This window comes from Poecilia reticulata, linkage group LG14 (genome assembly GCF_000633615.1).
Source record: "Poecilia reticulata strain Guanapo linkage group LG14, Guppy_female_1.0+MT, whole genome shotgun sequence".
In the NCBI taxonomy this organism is placed as follows: Eukaryota; Metazoa; Chordata; class Actinopteri; order Cyprinodontiformes; family Poeciliidae; genus Poecilia; species Poecilia reticulata.
In genome coordinates, this window is record NC_024344.1 from 22,655,279 (window position 1) to 22,674,327 (window position 19,049).

Here is a 19,049-nt window from a genome sequence, read left to right on the forward strand (position 1 = left end):
GCCCTAATCAGACACACACAATGCGTGTTTTCTCACGCAAATCCACATGCCTTCAAGTACAACTTTTTTTTTAAAACAGCACTGCTGTGGCCCTGTTGCCTCAGATGTTATACTGCATGAAAAGTGGAATTTTCCACAGCTATTGACACATGGAGATTGAGGGCTATCGGCAAGACGTTTTTGTCAGAATGGAAAATTGTAGGGTCAAAAACCATTCTTGGCAATTAATGAGAATTAAAATAATTATTCTCATTATTTCACCTCGTAAATAGCAGTTGGGCTGCACAGTAGCACAGTTGGTAGAGCTSTTGCCTTGCAGCAAGAAGGTTCTGGGTCCGATTCCCAGCCTGGGTCTTTCTGCATGGAGTTTACATGTTCTCCCTGTGCATGTATGGGTTCTCTCCAGGTACTCCGGGTTCCTCCCACAGTCCAAAAACATGATTGTCGGGTTAATTGGTTTCTAAATTTTCTTTAGATTTGTGTGTGTGCATGGCCGTTTGTCCTGTCTGTCTCTGTGTTGCCCTGAGACAGGGTGGCAACCTGTCCAGGGTGACCCCGCCTCTCGCCCGGAACGTTAGCTGGAGAGGCACCATCACCCCTCCCGACCCCACTAAGGGACAAGGGTGTAAGAAAATGGATGAATGGATGGATAAATGGCAGTTCATTACCAAGAACTGTTATGTTAACCATCTTGACCATTTTTGCCAAAGATGTGCTAAGACGTCTTTGGAGAATTGCAAGAGCAAATCTGATTTGTTACCCCTGTCATATGCTTTGGCTTTCTTGTGAAAACTTTTTAAGTTTGTGTATCATTTGTTTTTATTTTATTAAATATTCACCTCACTGAAGAGCTCTGCAGCCATGCCCCTTACAAATTGAATTATGAGAGAAGCATGTTCATTGCAGATTTTATATGCAAACAAAACTATTTTTAACGCTTCATTTTGCAAAGAGCTCATGGAAAAAGACAAAAGGTAGAAAACTATACTGCTTACTGTAGCTTAGTTGTTTAACTCTTTTTGTCTCATAGCAACAAGTTCTCCGGGGCAAGTCTTGGCTTTGCATGCCCTGCTGAACAAAGTTTGCATGTTCTCCCTGTGCATGTATGGGTTCTCTCCAGGTACTCCGGGTTCCTCCCACAGTCCAAAAACATGATTGTCGGGTTAATTGGTTTCTAAATTTTCTTTAGATTTGTGTGTGTGCATGGCCGTTTGTCCTGTCTGTCTCTGTGTTGCCCTGAGACAGGGTGGCAACCTGTCCAGGGTGACCCCGCCTCTCGCCCGGAACGTTAGCTGGAGAGGCACCATCACCCCTCCCGACCCCACTAAGGGACAAGGGTGTAAGAAAATGGATGAATGGATGGATAAATGGCAGTTCATTACCAAGAACTGTTATGTTAACCATCTTGACCATTTTTGCCAAAGATGTGCTAAGACGTCTTTGGAGAATTGCAAGAGCAAATCTGATTTGTTACCCCTGTCATATGCTTTGGCTTTCTTGTGAAAACTTTTTAAGTTTGTGTATCATTTGTTTTTATTTTATTAAATATTCACCTCACTGAAGAGCTCTGCAGCCATGCCCCTTACAAATTGAATTATGAGAGAAGCATGTTCATTGCAGATTTTATATGCAAACAAAACTATTTTTAACGCTTCATTTTGCAAAGAGCTCATGGAAAAAGACAAAAGGTAGAAAACTATACTGCTTACTGTAGCTTAGTTGTTTAACTCTTTTTGTCTCATAGCAACAAGTTCTCCGGGGCAAGTCTTGGCTTTGCATGCCCTGCTGAACAAAGTTTGCATGTTTTCTCTACGTTTGTTGTTTTATTCACAAAACTGTGCAAGTTTGGTTAATAAGTAAAGGTAATGTGAGTGTGTTTGCGTGTGTGTGTGTCTCTGTGTGCTAACCCTCATGAAATGTTTAAATTGAACTTCAAATTTTGGTGAGTAAAAGCAGGGACAGAACTCTGTAATAAGACTAGAGAAAAAGCCTGGGTTAAATAATTTAATGAACACACAACACTTCTCTGCAGCTATTCATCGAAACACTACAACGCAAACCAGAACTTTTTTAGATTCCTTCAGGAAATTCTGACAACGTCTCACTCTATTCTGCTGCATTGAATTGAACTGATTTAAAATTTTATTTGGACTCTGTATAATTTGGATTGAGTCAGAAATCAACCTTTTAAAACTTCTTGTCCAGCTTCATGGAAAAGCTTTACAGATTTTATTTTCAACAATGAAAATGTATGCTATGTGTTGCGATGATATTTCTTACATTATGCATGTAAACGTTTTGGCACTTTGATGGTTTGTAACAGACAGGTTTGTGATAGCATCAGACCAGAAAGGAAAGACATCAACATTCACCTAAGAGAAGGAAATTGTAACTTGTCATTAATTCAAAATGGATTAATATTTATGAGTTTGACAAGATCTTCATGTTAGACTCTACTGACCTCAGCTAACATGTTAGAGGTTGAGCTTCATGGCGTGCATTTCAAAATTAACTTTACTCTCATGGTTCAACTTGATCGAAATAGGTGGTGGGTCAGATCATCCACTTATTGCTTATAAGATGTTGACTTAAAGTGATAAAAAGCAACATTATGACTGCTCAAAGGATAAACACTTTCATACTCCGAGCTTCTCATATTTATTGTGATTATTCCATCACACTGTTTTAGGCACTAATGTCAACAACTACAATTTGCTGAAATTTGCGCCGTTTGATCTGAGTTTATTAAAATGTGTTTTGTTAATTTCTTTAATCCAAACCAGTTTTTCCTTTGATCATTAAATTGTCACTTTCCAAGCTCTCACTTGTTTTGAACTTATTGTTTTTATATGACATTTAAAAATCTTTTGTTGTGCTAAAAAGATGTGAAAATAGTGAGAGCCTAAACTTTCTGAGAAAACGCTGAAGGATTCTGGGTTTTCTGGGGGAAAAGAATGAAAGTTTAAGGCCCTGTCACATTGAATACACATTTCATACCTCAAGGCTTCATCCATCTTTTATTTTCCAAGAATTCAGATTTTTCCAGGCCATGGTAATCCTAAGTGCTTCATTAGAAAGTGAGTGGACCTTCTTTCTGCTTCTAGATGTTTTTTTTTTTCTTTGATATGAAAACGCTGAAAGGAAACGCAGTTGCACTCTGATCTGTGGTCTACCATTTACAATAAATGAACCAAAGGCTGTTTTTCTTTCTGAAAGTATTGATTATTTTAAGATTTACTTCTTTATTCTCACTGCATTCATTGTGTTTGGGTGTTTGAATCAGCAGAGAGATGGCTCTCTATCAGCTCCCAGAGAGCCGGCCTGTTTTTGTTCCTTAAAGCTCTGAAAGCAAAAAGCCAGTCTGTTGCTATTAACTGTCTGCCTACATGTCTGCATTCTCCTCTGACCACTCAGACCGAATCGCCCAGAACAGGAAGACCATCGTTTGCCCAATGATAGACGTCATCGACCACGACAATTTCGGCTACGAAACGCAGGCAGGCGACGCCATGCGAGGGGCTTTTGACTGGGAAATGTACTACAAACGGATCCCCATCCCTCCTCAGCTGCAGAAGCACGACCAAAGTGAGCCGTTCGAGTGAGTGGAGTTATTTTAGACACATCTCACAATGTTTTTTTTCATAGAAATATTCTTCACAATTATCCGATTATGTCACAAATGCATACATCTGTGGGACAAGTGGGGGTGGCGGCCTTTCATCTGGGTTTTCTGTCAGCTTTTCTCTGTTCAAGTACACAGTTACACCTGCATGGTGCAGGACTGCTCCAGAAGCTCACATCAGAAGATGAATCCTTTTACATTTTTCCTTTTCAAAAGTGCATTGAGCTTTTTTAGGTTTTTGGAAAAGGATAAATGCCAAAATGCTGCTTTTTTTGTACAAAGAAATAGAGAGGTAAAAATCCCTGCTGCTTATTAATGTAATCTGCTGCAGCTTGTCAGTAAATCAGCTGAAAGCTCAGTAAACAGAAAGCGGATGTATGGGGAGGTTTCTGCTTTCTTTACATTTTTGCACTCAAAGTTGTTCAAACTAACAACTTCAAGCTCCTTATTTCATGCACTTTAATATATTATGAGGTACTGTTCTAGCTTGGAGTCAGACTAATCAGAAATATGTAAATTTGTTTTGATCATTACTGAGTGCAGTTTGGGATTTCTCAGACGTTTTAGAAGGAGTCTGCCGAAGTTTTTGTAGGTCACCACAGCTACGCTTTACAGGTCTAAAAACAGCAGTGATGTCATCTCTGTCTATTTATGACATCCATCCATCCATCCATCCATCCATCCATCCATCCATCCATCCATCCATCCATCCATCCATCCATCCATCCATCCATCCATCCATCCATCCATNATCCATCCATCCATCCATCCATCCATCCATCCATCCATCCATCCATCCATCCATCCATCCATCCATCCATCCATCCATACATCCATCCATACATACATACATAGAGTTTTAGGTCTTCTCTAAAGTAAAGAGTGGATGAAAAACCACCATCTTTATCAGATACCTCCAATGATTGCTTTAAATTCAGAAGAGCAGCAACTCCATATAGTGCATTAACCCTCATATAACCCCTTAATTAGTAAAACTTAGACAAATAGCTGGAGCTTGAGAGTCAGCTCATGTTATTCCAAAGCCTACCCTTGCTTTAAACTGGTGCCATAGTATTTCTTATCTTGTAGACTCCAGTGTTGTGCTCTGTCAGGTTACGGGATTTATTCTTATATGATCAATATGTAGGGTTCACCTGGCGATCTGGGAGTGAATGTTCATTACCCTGCACACAGTTTATAATCAGAATTATTGTAGTTGACCAGATTATCCTGTGAAGGAAACCCATGCTACATGTTTTCTCCACTTGTGGATTGTGTCTCTCTCTTTGGTTTGCTACATCCTTAAGTTTTAGAAATGGCTTTGTAACTTTTTCCTTTCAATTGATCTGTTGTTCTACTTTTTTGAGTTATTTGCTTTTGATATTTTTCACCCATTTAAGTGGATATTTTTAAAGTATTTCTTATAGCTGCAGGTCAGGTAAAAGTCAAGTTGGATTTTACTTGAACATGTTTAGTTTAATTTATTCATTCATGATTCAAAGGGTGGTAATCACTTGTTTGAAACATTTGAGTGTGATAGAAAAGCAAAAAGAATAAAATCTGGAAGGGGACAACACTTTTTTGGTTGAGAATAAATAATTTACACTACAAAACTGAATTGACAGAAAATATATAGCTTTTTAAGTCTGACTTCCAAAACAGTTATTTTTTTTATTATTATTATTTGTCATGTACTTCTCAGTGAAAACTTTTTGCTGTAATGTCATTCTTCGGCATCGCCCTTTAGCAACGGCAACCAGAGCAAATAAGCTCAACGTTGCAGTTTTCCCAGGCCAAATAACTGCATGTAATGCCAGACACACTATTTGAGTGACCATTTGTCTGTTTGGATGCCAGAGACTATTTAAAAATACTGTAGGTATCATCAGGCAGAGGGGTCTGTGCAGGAAGATAAGAAACCAAAGAAGAAATAAGCTGCAGAACAATCAGAATCAATCCTCATTTCTTGAATTAGTCTGCTCTTCTTGCTCAATGAAATGACCTTCATCAGTGCAAATTCAATTTGAGTCACAAAGATTTCATTTTCTTTCTGATTGACATTGCTGCTGCAGAAAATGAGGCTCAGTGGGATGGCAAATCCATCATGGAGGTGTGTGCTTGTGTGCGTGTTAAAATGCTTGTGAGGATGATTTTATCCATCTTCTTGTCTGTCATTGACTATTTAGTCAATGTAAGCACCTGTTGTTTCCATTTTCTGCCTTCTCTTTTTCTCATCTGTTCCTTAGCAGCAAATTTAAGCTTCTAGTCTTCCTTCAAGGTCAACAGACTGAAATAAAGAATAAAAGCAAGAGCATTTCTAATTAATCCTAAATTGTGAGCAGCAATATTAATGGTCCATTGACTTGGATTTTTCCTCCATCTAAAGAAACTGATACTCTGTCCCAGACAATAGTTCTGTCACCAGAAGGGTTTTAGACCAGCGGATCTTTAATTAAACCAGTAAACCAGTAAAAATTGGTCCAAATGTAGCCAGTAACCAAGCATCACTTTCATTTTCTGTTCCCATCTTCAGGGCAGTTTCAGTCAGTGTTAAGTTATTCAGATCTTTTCTTTTGTTTTGTTTTTTTTGGGGGGGGGTTATTTCATTCGTTTACATTTTAAAATTTTTATAACCTTTAATTTCTCTTTTTTAATCACCATTGCAATTTTGTTATGTTCCACCTACATAGTGACAAATGTGTCTATGTCTTATTTTTTTCCAACTTTTGTTCAATTTTGGGGGGATTTTGAATTTTGGATTTGGTCTTTTGTTTCATAAAGTGTTTCATAAAGTGAAAACTGTTTAAAATATATATACATTTGTATTTGGGGAAGTACTTGGACTTCCCCGAGTACTACAGTGTCTAAACAGAACCCCATGAACGGCACTTAAATTTCCCTTATTTTCCCTTAAGTTGGTCTTTTACCAGAGTATAGATGCCCTGGAAATGTCAGCTGAACCTTATTAAATAAATAATGTTTATCTAAAAAAATTTTATAAACAATGACCTTGTGGATATTGTAGCTTGAACAAATATTGCTCGTCTTCTTTTCGTATAATCTTTGACCATTAGTTTCCATACAGCTTTACACAATGCAGTCACTTAGCAACACACGATCAGCACTGAGAGTGGTGACAGGAGGTCGACTCATTACCATTTTAGATGAAGGGAAATACAGTTACGGGCATTTTGTGTGGTTTTGAGAAGTGGCTTGTTATTTTCTAACAGATGGAAATTATGTTGTTATCTGGTGTTTATGTAGTCAACTGTTATATTTACATAAATGTGCTAAAACCTTTTTTTTACAAAGGGCACTTGAAGTTGTTTTTGTGAAAAGTGGCATAAAAAGAAGTAACAACTATGTTTACTGTCTATGTAAAATACACCTTAAACTTAATTAAAAAACACAACCTGGTTTGGCAGAGGCCTCCATCGTGTGTAAACCATCACAGTTTTAAAGGGGAGGTGTTGAGCAAAAATGACTCTTTTAAGCTTTATAGCATGCTGTTTTTATTTCACTCTCTTTTTACAACAATAAAATACAACTTTCAAACTAACCTTAATTGACCTGTCAGCTTTTAAAATAAGTCTTCAATAAAATGTTACATTTTGTTAAATTTAATGTCTATTTTAGTTATAAAATGGGAGCAGTCACACAAGAACCACCCAACAACTATGATTCTTCTTTAGTTTTAACATATTTGCTGCTGGTGTGTGTCTGAGTGCAGCAGGAACATCTAGTTTGCTTTTGTTTCATCGTCATTATTATCAATACTAAGTTGGGGTGTTTTTACTCATTATTTCTGATTTGCCACGTTTGTTTTTGTGTCCTTGGTTCCTCCCCACCCTTTCTGTCAGAACAGAACACGTACTTACTGTTTATTCAAGCAAACTAACATTCCTATGTTGAATAGAAAGGTGCTTTTTAAAAAAATGCAAAACAGTTGAATGCTGTTACTGTGGTGTCATTAAAATATATTTTAAATGAAAATTCTTATATTTTAGGAATTTAAAAGACCCCAGATTTCCTTTACTTAGTCCTAGATTTTATGTATTTGTCTCTTCAGTAAGTACGTTTGATTCTTAAATACATTTCCATCACTCTTTTTGTTTTGGTTTGAAAATAACAATGCACTGGTGACATTTATTTATAGTATTTAGCAGATTTAGTTAAAACACAAGGATTGTGTTGAACTTACTGAGGTTTGAAGTCGAATCAATGTAGGTTATTAACGGAATAATTCAGATAATTTATTTTAAATCTGCACTAGAAGTCTCAAATTTAATATAGTGAAGCTTGTAGGAATTCTGGTTAAAACAAAAAAAAAAAAACTGCGTAATTACATGTTTAGTTTCATTGGTTTCCAATGTGGCTGTGGGCTTTTGGGCATTCACATAATTATTCAGCATGATTAACAATCTCCATTATAGTACCAAATATTGGGCCCAAAACTTATGAATGCATTATTATGTAATGTTTTACTTCTAGTAAAAAAGTAGCACATTATTTCAGTGTACATAAAGGAAAAACAAGAGTAAATTTTATTTAATACAACATAAATTACAAAGTTGAAACTTGCTTTTCAGACTCAAAGTTTCTGCTGTGTGAGATTTTCTCATTTTTATTAAGACTTGCTAATTTCCTGAAGCTTATATACTGTAGGGATTTTCTTATTACAGTATAACTAAACATGTTCATGTTAGTCATCATGTTGCACATGGTTAAAATAAACTACCTTGTGAAAAGTAATCTTCCCCAAAGAAACTGTGTTTGCTTCTGCAAAACTCTTGGGAGGTGAAGTGTGTTTTTTTTTTTTCTTTCCCCTCCGGTGAGCAAGAGCTAACAATCTCCACCCTGCAAATCAGTGCCCACACAGTGTCTCTGCAATGCCTCTGCAAGCCTCACACACTCCGCTGAACATGACCACACGGTTCACACACAACGCACCACTCCTCCTTGTTTCCCCTTGCAGCCGGCGTTGTTTACCCTTTGTCGCCCGATGATGAGGAGAGTCTGTCTGGTTGTGTTTCAGTCTCGAGGGACGGTGTGTGTCTCTGTTACCATCATGTTTGATTTAGGTTTCTTTCACTGGACAAACAAAAGCTGACTGACTCTCTGTTATGCTGCCTTTCAATTAATGGGGAAAATATCTAAGGATTTGTAGCAAGATGAGAGAAAATATGCAATTTGGCCCTAACAGTGAGGTGTCTGTAACATGTATACAGATGTGTTGTTCAAAACACACGGAAGGAGGAAAGGACGGATAAATTGGAAAATAAACAGCGTTTCGTAGGCGAGACCGATGTAACAGATCGTGGTCTTGGTAAAGGCAGATCTCATCAGTCTTCAGCTTCTGTCTCATTTTTCAATGAACAGACTCATCTCGGCAGAAAATTAGCTCTCCTGAATGGCACCACGGGTCAAATGTGAAGATGTTGAGAACATTCTGTGCCTGGAAAAAAAGAGACTGTTCCCACTGTGCATACATCTGAAGAACATTGATTAAATTCTTATTGGGTTCCAGGTCTTTTTAATTTTGTGTTACTGAGTCACACCTAATGGTCTTAGTCTCTGAACATGAGCCGTTAACATGAGCAGCACGTCTTTTTAAAGTTCTAACTAGCAGTTAGCAAACCCTAATAAATTGTTTTTAATTACATTTAATATGAATTAAAAGAGCCTCAATTTCTACTTAAATCATTCCACTACATAGTACCTTCTATTTAAATGTGCATAGTTCTAGGTTTTTATGAATATCCTGGGATGCTAAGATGGTTTTCCTTTCCATTTGCCACATACTGTATGTTATGTATGTATATAGGGTGTATATTTAAATACTCGGGTATATTGTGGAGCTGAAATCTGCCAATACTCGAGATGCCCTCTGAAAATGCTGTAAACTACTGTGATTGCTCAAGCACAAAATATACTTTAAAATGCCTTCATATGATCAGTGGAAACTGTGTGAGCACTACCGCAGAAGCTAACAGTTTTCCTCATCTCTCTTGAAATGATAGTTAGCACCAAGGAAAATGAATGGTGCAAATCAAGTAGTATTGCATCCAGGTGTTTTAGCTTCCCAACTTGTTTGCTTTTAAATATTTTAGATACACCTCACTTTATGCAACACTTTAAATCTCCCAGATAGACCCTAAAATCAAGAATCCAGGCTATTACTTCACTTCTACTCATGGCAAAATTAACCACTACTTTTTCTATCAGGGAGAGGAATATCTATATTGATCAAAACCAGTGACATGATCTCTATCACCTTTATCCAAATAATGAAAACTGTAGGATTACTTAAAAAATCTCTCCAGTTTAGGGTAAAAGTAGAAAATAAGAAAGACCTTATAGATTTTTTTCCCTCTATTCCATTTTGTAATAGGAAAGATTACAAGATGCACTGCTCAGACAAGCAGAAAGCTTTTAAAATTTCTCATCAAAGAAACCACAACTTATTTCCAATGACTGCACTTTGGATAGGAGCTGTGCTATTAAGAAAACACATTCTGAATGTGTTTTCACTACATTGGATTAGCTGAGTTTTAAAGAAACATTTTAGAGTACACTCTACAAATCTTTTCATGTGTCTTTTAATTTGCTTTTTATTTTACACTAATTGGTAAACTATTTACTGGCTCCTGTCAGGTTGATGATAACTTTGTGCTTGATGTGGAGGCGTTTCAATGTCTTAGTCTTTTTCAAGAAGGTGAAGCAGGAAATGGATAGATGGATTATGACTTCATCCACAGACATAAGAGAACTGTATTAGTCTGACTTGATGAAAATGAAACTGTATTCTATGGAAACCTTGAAAGCTTCATCAACAAACAGGAAACGCACCTCATACATTGAGAACATTCATTATTCTTTATTTTCAGATGCATTGTACTGGTAGGGAACCCCGGGGCATCCCTACTGCTCATTCAAATGCATCCCAAGTCCACTTTTTTTGCCGAAATGTGACCTATGTTAGGCTTTTTTACAGCTGTCTGAATGACCCAATTCTGATCTTTTCACCCACAGAAAAGCTGAACTTTGCCTCTTCCATATGTGGTACTAATTTATATCCATGTCTGATTGTTTTTTAAAGCCTCTGTTCATGTCATTGATGTTAGACATACATCACAATTATGAAATGATGAAAGAAGTGAAGCGCATCACATCACAGTTCCACCACTCTTGGTTCTGACTACACATCCAATCAGACTTCTCTACAGAAGTTCCAGCCAAGGCTTCACAATAGGTCTTCGCTATAGTTGTACTTCCTTTTATAAGCTTCCTTCGACTTATGATCTTGTGACAATAAAGTCGGCTCCCATTACTGAATAAGCTTTAAAAGCAATCTATAGACGGTGGCATCCATCATTACTGCCATAAGCAATCCGCTGCTGTGTGACGTCAATGTTCTTATTCTTCGCTTTGGAGACGTAAACCATTCGTACACAAGTCAGACAGCAGTTGGGTTAATTAGTAGCATGAATGCAAGAAAAACATATCGGATTTCAGCAAAAAAAATAAATAAATAGGAATTGAGCATCTAGACCTGTTGTGTGAACGTAGCCTTTGTGTCCCTTGAGCCTGGGACTTTTTAACCACATTCCTCAGTGTTGGATGAAGACAATACAGGATTGGTGAATCACTGCTAGAAATTTGATAAAATGGTGTTACTGTGCTGTGGAAGGGGACTAGGAACATAATCGTTTGGGAAAATATTAAAGCAGGTTTGTTTTTTCTTTCCCCACTGATGGCATTTACTCCTATCCCAATTTATTTTAGTATTTCTTTGTTGGCATAGTAACAACAAAATCATTTGATCATCTACTCAGTTTAGAGTAATTATTTATACTTGAATGCAAAAAAATTATGAAAATAGTCAAAGGAAAAAGCTATTGCCTTATTTTTTATTTATTTTTTTTAAGTATTTCTTTTGCTTTCCTTTTGTATTTGTGTTGTTTTATCTGACTGTCAGCTGTCTTCATCTTCCAGGTCTCCGGTGATGGCAGGTGGACTGTTTGGTGTGGACAGGAAGTGGTTCTGGGAGCTGGGAGGATACGACACCGGGCTGGAGATCTGGGGAGGAGAGCAGTACGAGATTTCCTTCAAGGTAAATAAAGAAATGTAGTTCCAAAGAGCCGCTTCAGCAATGTGAACAAATACTGAATATGTTTTATGTTGAGAAGCAGTGACAGTGTACTCATGCCTGTCACAATTTACATAATTACCTTTTTCCTATTATCTGAGCTGGGAGCGTCCGTTCTGTGTAATGGTTTCTTTTCAGCCATCTAAAAATGAATCAATGATAATGGTAAAAAAGAGAAACATCCATCAGTTTTCATGTCATGTTCCACCATTTGTGGGCCCTGAATTAGCTTAAATGGCACCAAGTGTTTATCTCAAGGCACTTAACTTATATCCTTGGACTGACTGAATTTTAATGAATGTCTACAGACATAAACATCAGGAAATTAGCGGTGAAGCCAAAGCTCGCAGCATTACTTTGGAGCTATTTTGGTCGCATGCCAAATTGAAAAGGAAAGCCAATAATTCGAAGGAGGCTTTAAGCTTGATTTGCAACTCTGTGGCGGTTAAAGGTGCCAGTACCACAAATTTAAGGAAAATAGGAGCATTAGGAAGTGCCCCTCTCTTTCTTCCTCTCTTTCTCCTAATGAAAGTATGTTTTTGGAATGACTTCCCATCCAATCTGAGAAGCATTTATAGCATCATTTATGTTTAGCTGTTATTGGTTTAATCTGTGCACACAAGTTTTGCTAAACAGCTCTACAAAATGAATCTCTTTTGTAGAATATTTAAGCATTTCATCCACAGCTCATGAAAAACCTTTAAGACTTGTTGAGCAGCACGCAGCGTTCCTTGTTATGATTTCTGCTCTTGACTGGAGTACAAAGCATCGCATGGACGAGCTTCCACATTAATCATGCTCTGAGTTCCATATTAGATTATGTTTTTGTCTGGCGCTTCAGCATGAATTATTCTGTAACTGCTTGTGACTCGTCTTGGCTGCCTCTGTCAGTGAGCTCCGGACAAACAGACACAACTGCCCGTCACAGTAATTCAATTATACTTTGAACGAGTAAGGACTTTTGTCGTCTCACTCAATTAAGCACAAAGGCCACTGCTGAGAAGGTGGATTTGATTGGACATATGCTGCAGTGTGATGCTGTTGTGGTTGTTCTTTAAACTACATTGTGCATTTATTGAGTAGAAACCTTTTGTCAACAATTGAATTTACTGTCAGACGTCTTTGAATTTCTGTTGCTTCTTCATTCTAATGTTTGCCTCTTTGATGATTTGCTGCTAATTAGAATTGAATGAAATTAACTTAACATGCACAAAACTTACATTACTGCAAATGATTTACTTTTGAATGAAATTTATGTGATCCACTCGAACACAATCTCAAACAAACATCACCAAGCTAAGCTTTTTCCTTCCATTCAATCCACTTTTAAGATGTAAGTGGGATTGAAAAGAGATTTTTCTTAAAAAAAAAGATTAATTCGTGAGTTTCTACATTTGATATGGATATGTATAATTAAGAATCCAAGCTTCAAGAGAGTATTGCATTTGCCAGAGTGATATTTTTTTGCTGTTTTGTTGTTATTTTTCCATTAACATTTGTCTCTGCAGCCTATACTGCTTGCTCATTTGTGAAATGTTTTAAGATTTTATATAGATTTTTAATCCTACTTTATTGGATTAAAGATGCAACACTTGTTTTTATATTGCAAGTGCAACATAAAAAAGACGATTTAAGCAAAACTGATGGGCTTGGACGAGGTTCACAATATTACATTGTTACAGAATCTAAGGGTTTAAGTTAATAGAAATGATCATATCAGCATGTAATAAGCAGAAAAATGATATTTGTAGTTACTGTAGCATTTTTTGTTGTTTTCCTGTCTGATGGTTTCCACATGGTTTGACAGTTTACAGTTTTTTTAAAGTAATTCATCAGCCAGTCCCTGCTGCTGAAGATTTCCCTCAGTGTGCATTTGAAGGCTTCCTCTTTTTCTCTCAATTAGTGTTCCATTTCTAGACTCCAATTCTTCTAAGCACAGGTGACTTTTCTTCATATTATAAGCTGTGTGTGTAATTGGAGGATTGGATTCCTTTACAATAACTCTGGAATCACACATTGAGATTCGTAGAAATCTCATGCTGCCAACATTCCGCTCCATGTTTTTCTGCTAGCACACATCACACCTTCTGGTCCTGCTAATCTATTCTTTTGAATTTGACCCCAGTTAGCTTTTGTTTTTTTCTGCAGTGCTGTTTAGTCTTTCATCTCTGATCTGTTCACCTTTTCTAATCTGACGCACAAATAAAGCCGAGTCCAAAACAACATTTTCTGATACAGATCTCTGCTGACTCCCCCTCTTGTCATGTCACTGTAGGTGTGGATGTGTGGCGGTCGCATGGAGGACATCCCCTGCTCCCGGGTGGGACACATCTACAGGAAATACGTCCCTTATAAGGTTCCGGGAGGCGTTAGCCTGGCCAGGGTAAGATCCACATCATTTAATGACATATTGATGTCAACAGATAAACAGAGAGCTTTGTTTAGACAATGTGTTTATAATCTCCAGCTGTGTGTGTAGGCTTTGTTTATGTCTATATCATAATCCAATGTTGGACATAAAGTCCAGCAGTGGAATGTTTGTCTACAAATGTTATCCTTTGAAAATTTAAAGAAAATTAATTTTATTATTTGGTGCATTCTGTTTTTGCAACAACCAAAGCTGCTTTGATTAAAGAGCACTAATATAAACATATTTTTATGTTGTTTTTTTTTAAATAGATAAAAAATAAAAGTTAAACCCTGAAGAGGTTCAAAAGATGTAGGAGGATGTGGGAGTGATTTAGTTTCAGATTTCCAGTAGCAACAAATGTTTTGAGACTTGGTGCAAATTTTTATGGTAAAGGTTTAACGTTAGCTCAGAAAAATGGTACTGACCTAAATTCTGCTACCTGTGGATTTTTAATGTATAAAGCTTGACATACATTAAAATGGATTGATTACAAAAAGTAGAAAAATTGTTTTTATGTTAATTATAGTTTTCAGACCAGAGTCTTTCAAATTGAAAACTTTAAGAACTTTTGCAATTGTAAAAAAATAAAATAAAACTGCAATTTGTAGTCCTGTCTCAGTTTTTGGTAGAAATATAGAGAAAAGAGAAAAAAAGACGAATCATGCAAAAGGAAATTATGGACCCCATTTTATTTATCATGCGATTTAATTGATTTATTGCTTATGGAGAGAGGCCAGGCAGTTTGTTGATTTCTGATTCATACTAAACCTTGAAACATATCATATCAGGAAATGTTTATTGGGATTGGGTATTTTGTGTCAGCGATGTATTTCACCTTTTAGCTCAAAAATGCGTCAAAACCTCTCCATTTGTAATCTGTAACCTAATATTTTCTAATAATTAGCTCACATGACGCTGACTGTTGAGAAATGTTCACTTGGCCTGGAGCGGAATATTCTTCACTATACATGACTCATTCAGACACCTTTCTGTGTTTTGCTCTGCTGAATGTATGACTGAACCTCCTGACCCGTGTTGCTGCTGTGTCTGTATGGAACAGAGACCACATCTGGAGCTGCAACGAGGTGTATAAAGTCCATTCGAGCAGCAATTTGAGTAAACGGTGCAAGTTTTACGTGTCCATAAAGGCACAAGAGAATTGATTTAAAGTATTTAATTCTTTGTGTTATTAGCTCGAGTTTTTGTTTGCAAATAACAAAATAAACGGGAGTCAAAAACGGTCCTTGGCAAGAGATGTTTGAGAGAGATTTTCAAAATTTGACTCAAAAGCAGTGAAAGTTTTGTGTGTTTTTAAAAACAAGTCAAGATTCAGAAAACTGTGCATTAAAGGCAGATTTATGATATAACAACTTCCTTATTAAATAAAGGAACATGCTGAAGTTTGAGGAATTTTAAAGGCCAAAGTTTAAAACCAGTCACTGACACGACTCTGCAGCAAGTGTAATTAATTAATAGTTAAGGAAAACACATCAACGTGGAATTACTACATTATCCAGCACTACAATATAGATTTACATTCAGTCTAAAGACACTTCAGATTTTGTCATGCATAAAAACCTTTATGTTGACTTGATGGATCCTCAGAGAGTGGAAACGGGAACTGTTGATAGAAAAACACAATTTCTGTAAATAAAGTGATGTCATGTGTTCCAGTCCAAGGAGGAAAAAGGTCATCCAGCCTGTTGTCAGTCCCAGTGCCAGGCTCTGTGAGGGTCATGCTGATTTCCACTTCTGCAAGGGCAGCATTAAAGAAGAGACGTCCAGCAGACGCTTTAGAGCAGTGGTCCCCAACCCCCGGTCCGTGGACCAATTGGCACCGGGCCGCGCAAGAAATAATTCAATATTTCCGTTTTATGTATTATTTGAGTCTGGAGGATCTTTTATTTTGAAAATCCTTTAACCAGATTCTCTCGGTTACTTGGCAACAACGCTGAGGCCACAAGCAGCAAAATGAGTAAGAAACAGATCAGATGTCTTTGGAAAGTTTCTTTGCAAAGGGGAAAAGGCCCAGAGAAGAGACAGGAGAATGGATTTATCCCGGACCGGTAGGTGAGTCCCACATTACAACCCCGCTCTGCGTAACATGCGGCAACCGGCTGCTAATGAGGCAATGAAGCTTCAAACTGCTTCGCCACGTAGAGACCAAGCAGGCTGTGCATATAAGCAACACTTCGGATGTCATTGTCTCTCGTCACTCCCAGAAGGGACCATCTCGTTGCAGAGAAACAAGCTCAGGGCTCCGTTAGTCAGTATTATTAGTTAAAATTTTCACGAAAGTAAAATGTTCATTTTTGTGGCGCATCTGTATCTTATTTTGACGGGATATGTAAACGTTACCATAGCGACCAGAGTCAGAGAGCGTTTGGGCAGTGGTCGAGAGGAGATGAGTAGAGCTTGTGAGTCTTAAGTCTGGTTTAGACAGCAAAATTTAAGAATTGTCGGCCGATTCTCCAAATCTCTGTGACCACAGAGCTGATAAAAGTCCCACAGGTTTGATCGGTTCGTGTCTCCAGCCACACGGCAGAGGCAACACGAACCGAGTCACAAACATCGCGATTCCAGAAGAAACTCCACAAAACTCCCAACATAGCATACTGGAATTTAGAATAACCAAACACGGATGACGATGTAGAAACAATAGTGATAGTTTGTGGAGTCATTTTAAGAAATAAAAGATGTAACAAAAAGAAAAGGCGGGAGCAGCCGCTCTATTTGCTGCACTATGATTTGGAGGTAACTGTGTTTTTTCATAGTTAACATTTTTAACTGAATAAACATAATGATATATAATAATGACCTTTACATATAATAATAAACATTTCCACATATTATCTCCGATATCCACCGGACTCACAGTTGCGCGATATATCCGCTGTTTGGGATTCCCCTCTGTTCTTACGTCACCGCGCTTTCTGATTGGCTACCTGTCACATTCAACAGGTTGTATTCTCGTTCCCAGTGAGGGAAAACCCCACAGGCTGTGATTAAAAGGGAATGGCAACCCTAATTGGATATATTCAGGATTTAGCGGGAACACCAACATGCAGAAGCCTTATCTGACGGTTCACGCCCCCACCCCACCCGGGCCGCAGAAAAAGGCTTCCTTAATTTTGGGAGATCTTACTTAGTCGATATTCACATGTGAAGCTGACCTTGTCTTCCTTGTCAACAGGGGCTATGGCAGCCCCTTTTGTGGGTTACCATAGAAATGTTGTGTTCAGGGCAAAAGTCTAAAAATCAATCACCGTCTTCTTTTGCTCTGCTGTGAGAGAGGTTTGACTGACAGATCCACATCCTGGGATTGTCTGCGGGTTGTTAGTTGTCACCCCTCTGTTGCCAATACAGCAACTTTCTTGCTACATTTCAGAGAAGAAAATCAGCATCGACCAGAAACAGAATTGGTAGGTCAGGCTTTTTAGATTGGCTGGAAAACTGCAATCAGTGCACCGCTAATATATGTGTCTTCCCCCTCCTGGAGCATCTTGTAATGAAATGTTTGGAAGTGTTTTTTTTTTTTTTTTTTCATCCTATTTCACTATAAAGCATTTCTTGGAGAGGAATCGTCTTTCTCCTGTAATTCTCTCATAACCTGCTTGCCCAGGAGAAGCAGGAAGTCCCTTCAGCAGGTGCTGTGGTTCTGAATAAAAAGACAACTTCCCTGACAGTCTGGGTCCTGAGTGGATCAGAGGATCCCAGGACTCTCTGAATGCACTCAGCCTGCCGGGAAAACCAGCCGCTGCACTCAAATTCACCTGAAGAAGCTCGGAGCTTTAGTTTCGCTGCAGGCAATGAGCCGTGCTGCGGGGCTTTGTGTGTGGCTGGAAGCACTTTCCCAAAACATCTGTACCTCTGAAGGCTGGAGGAGATGCGATTCTTCCTCCCTGGGAGCCGCGCTGAACCCAGATTATTCTTCCTTTCATCATTCGTAGCTCTAAGGTTCCAGCGCGTTCTCCCAGACATGCAAACACACTTCAGAAGCAGCTCGTCTCAATAAGCCTTTACACCCACAAGGCTTCAAATGGTTGGATTTCCGATTGTGCAAGTGTTTTATTCTCACCTGTGCATTTACGGCTCACTTTAAAAAATATGTCAAACGTGCAACACCTGTAGTTGTTCGGTTTGTTTAGGACTGAAAGGATGACCGATTAGTCAGCTAACTTGGTAATTAATTATGCAGACTCAAACAAAGGTCATTTGCTGAAAGAACAACATATTCAGTAATTAAGCCAAAACTGTGCAAAAAATATACATTTGCAATTCAGAAAAATAAAAACCCTCCTTTTTCTGTACTACTTCTCAGGTGGCAGTCTTGGCTTCAAATTCTATAAAAAAATTTAATAAAATAATCTCCAATTAAGCACCTTTTGTTATCCAATTAGTAATTGGTTAATTAAAAAATAATAATTAACAGCTTTTTTATTTTCTTACTTTTCCAGGTGTTGGACCATAAATCCAACTCTCCCTCTCCTGTGTAAATGTGTACATGATAAACAAAGCAACAAAAAGATTCACTGTTGTAAATCTGGCTGTGATCTTCTTTCTCTGGTCTTTGTCACCTTTCTTTGCCTCCCTACAGATAATCAGGCCCAAAGCACGATGCAGCCCCTGTTGTGGGTTACCATAGAAATGATGTGTTCAGGGTGACATGCAGCATTTACCTCCACATACACTTTTAAAAGATTTAGTGATTTCAGTATAGAATTGCTAGGAAGAAATTTCCTCCTGAGATTTTTTTGCAAACTTTGATAATGACCAATAGAAAATTTAATTCCTGACTTGGAACTCTTCTGGGTTCCAGGTCATGATTCGTTTGGGCTCAAATACTAATTTCACTGAATGACATTAGT

General features: G+C 37.9%; 1 protein-coding gene across 1 annotated transcript in view; it reads left to right on the forward strand.

The window, feature by feature from the left end:
• LOC103476255 (polypeptide N-acetylgalactosaminyltransferase 10) overlaps nt 1-19,049 on the forward strand; it is a 101,316-nt gene that overhangs the window by 75,552 nt on the left and 6,715 nt on the right. The window contains exons 6-8 of the mRNA XM_008428460.2: nt 3,415-3,598; nt 11,618-11,735; nt 14,047-14,154. Of these exons, the coding sequence (XP_008426682.1) occupies nt 3,415-3,598; nt 11,618-11,735; nt 14,047-14,154 (410 nt within the window). The remainder of the gene's footprint in view (nt 1-3,414; nt 3,599-11,617; nt 11,736-14,046; nt 14,155-19,049) is intronic.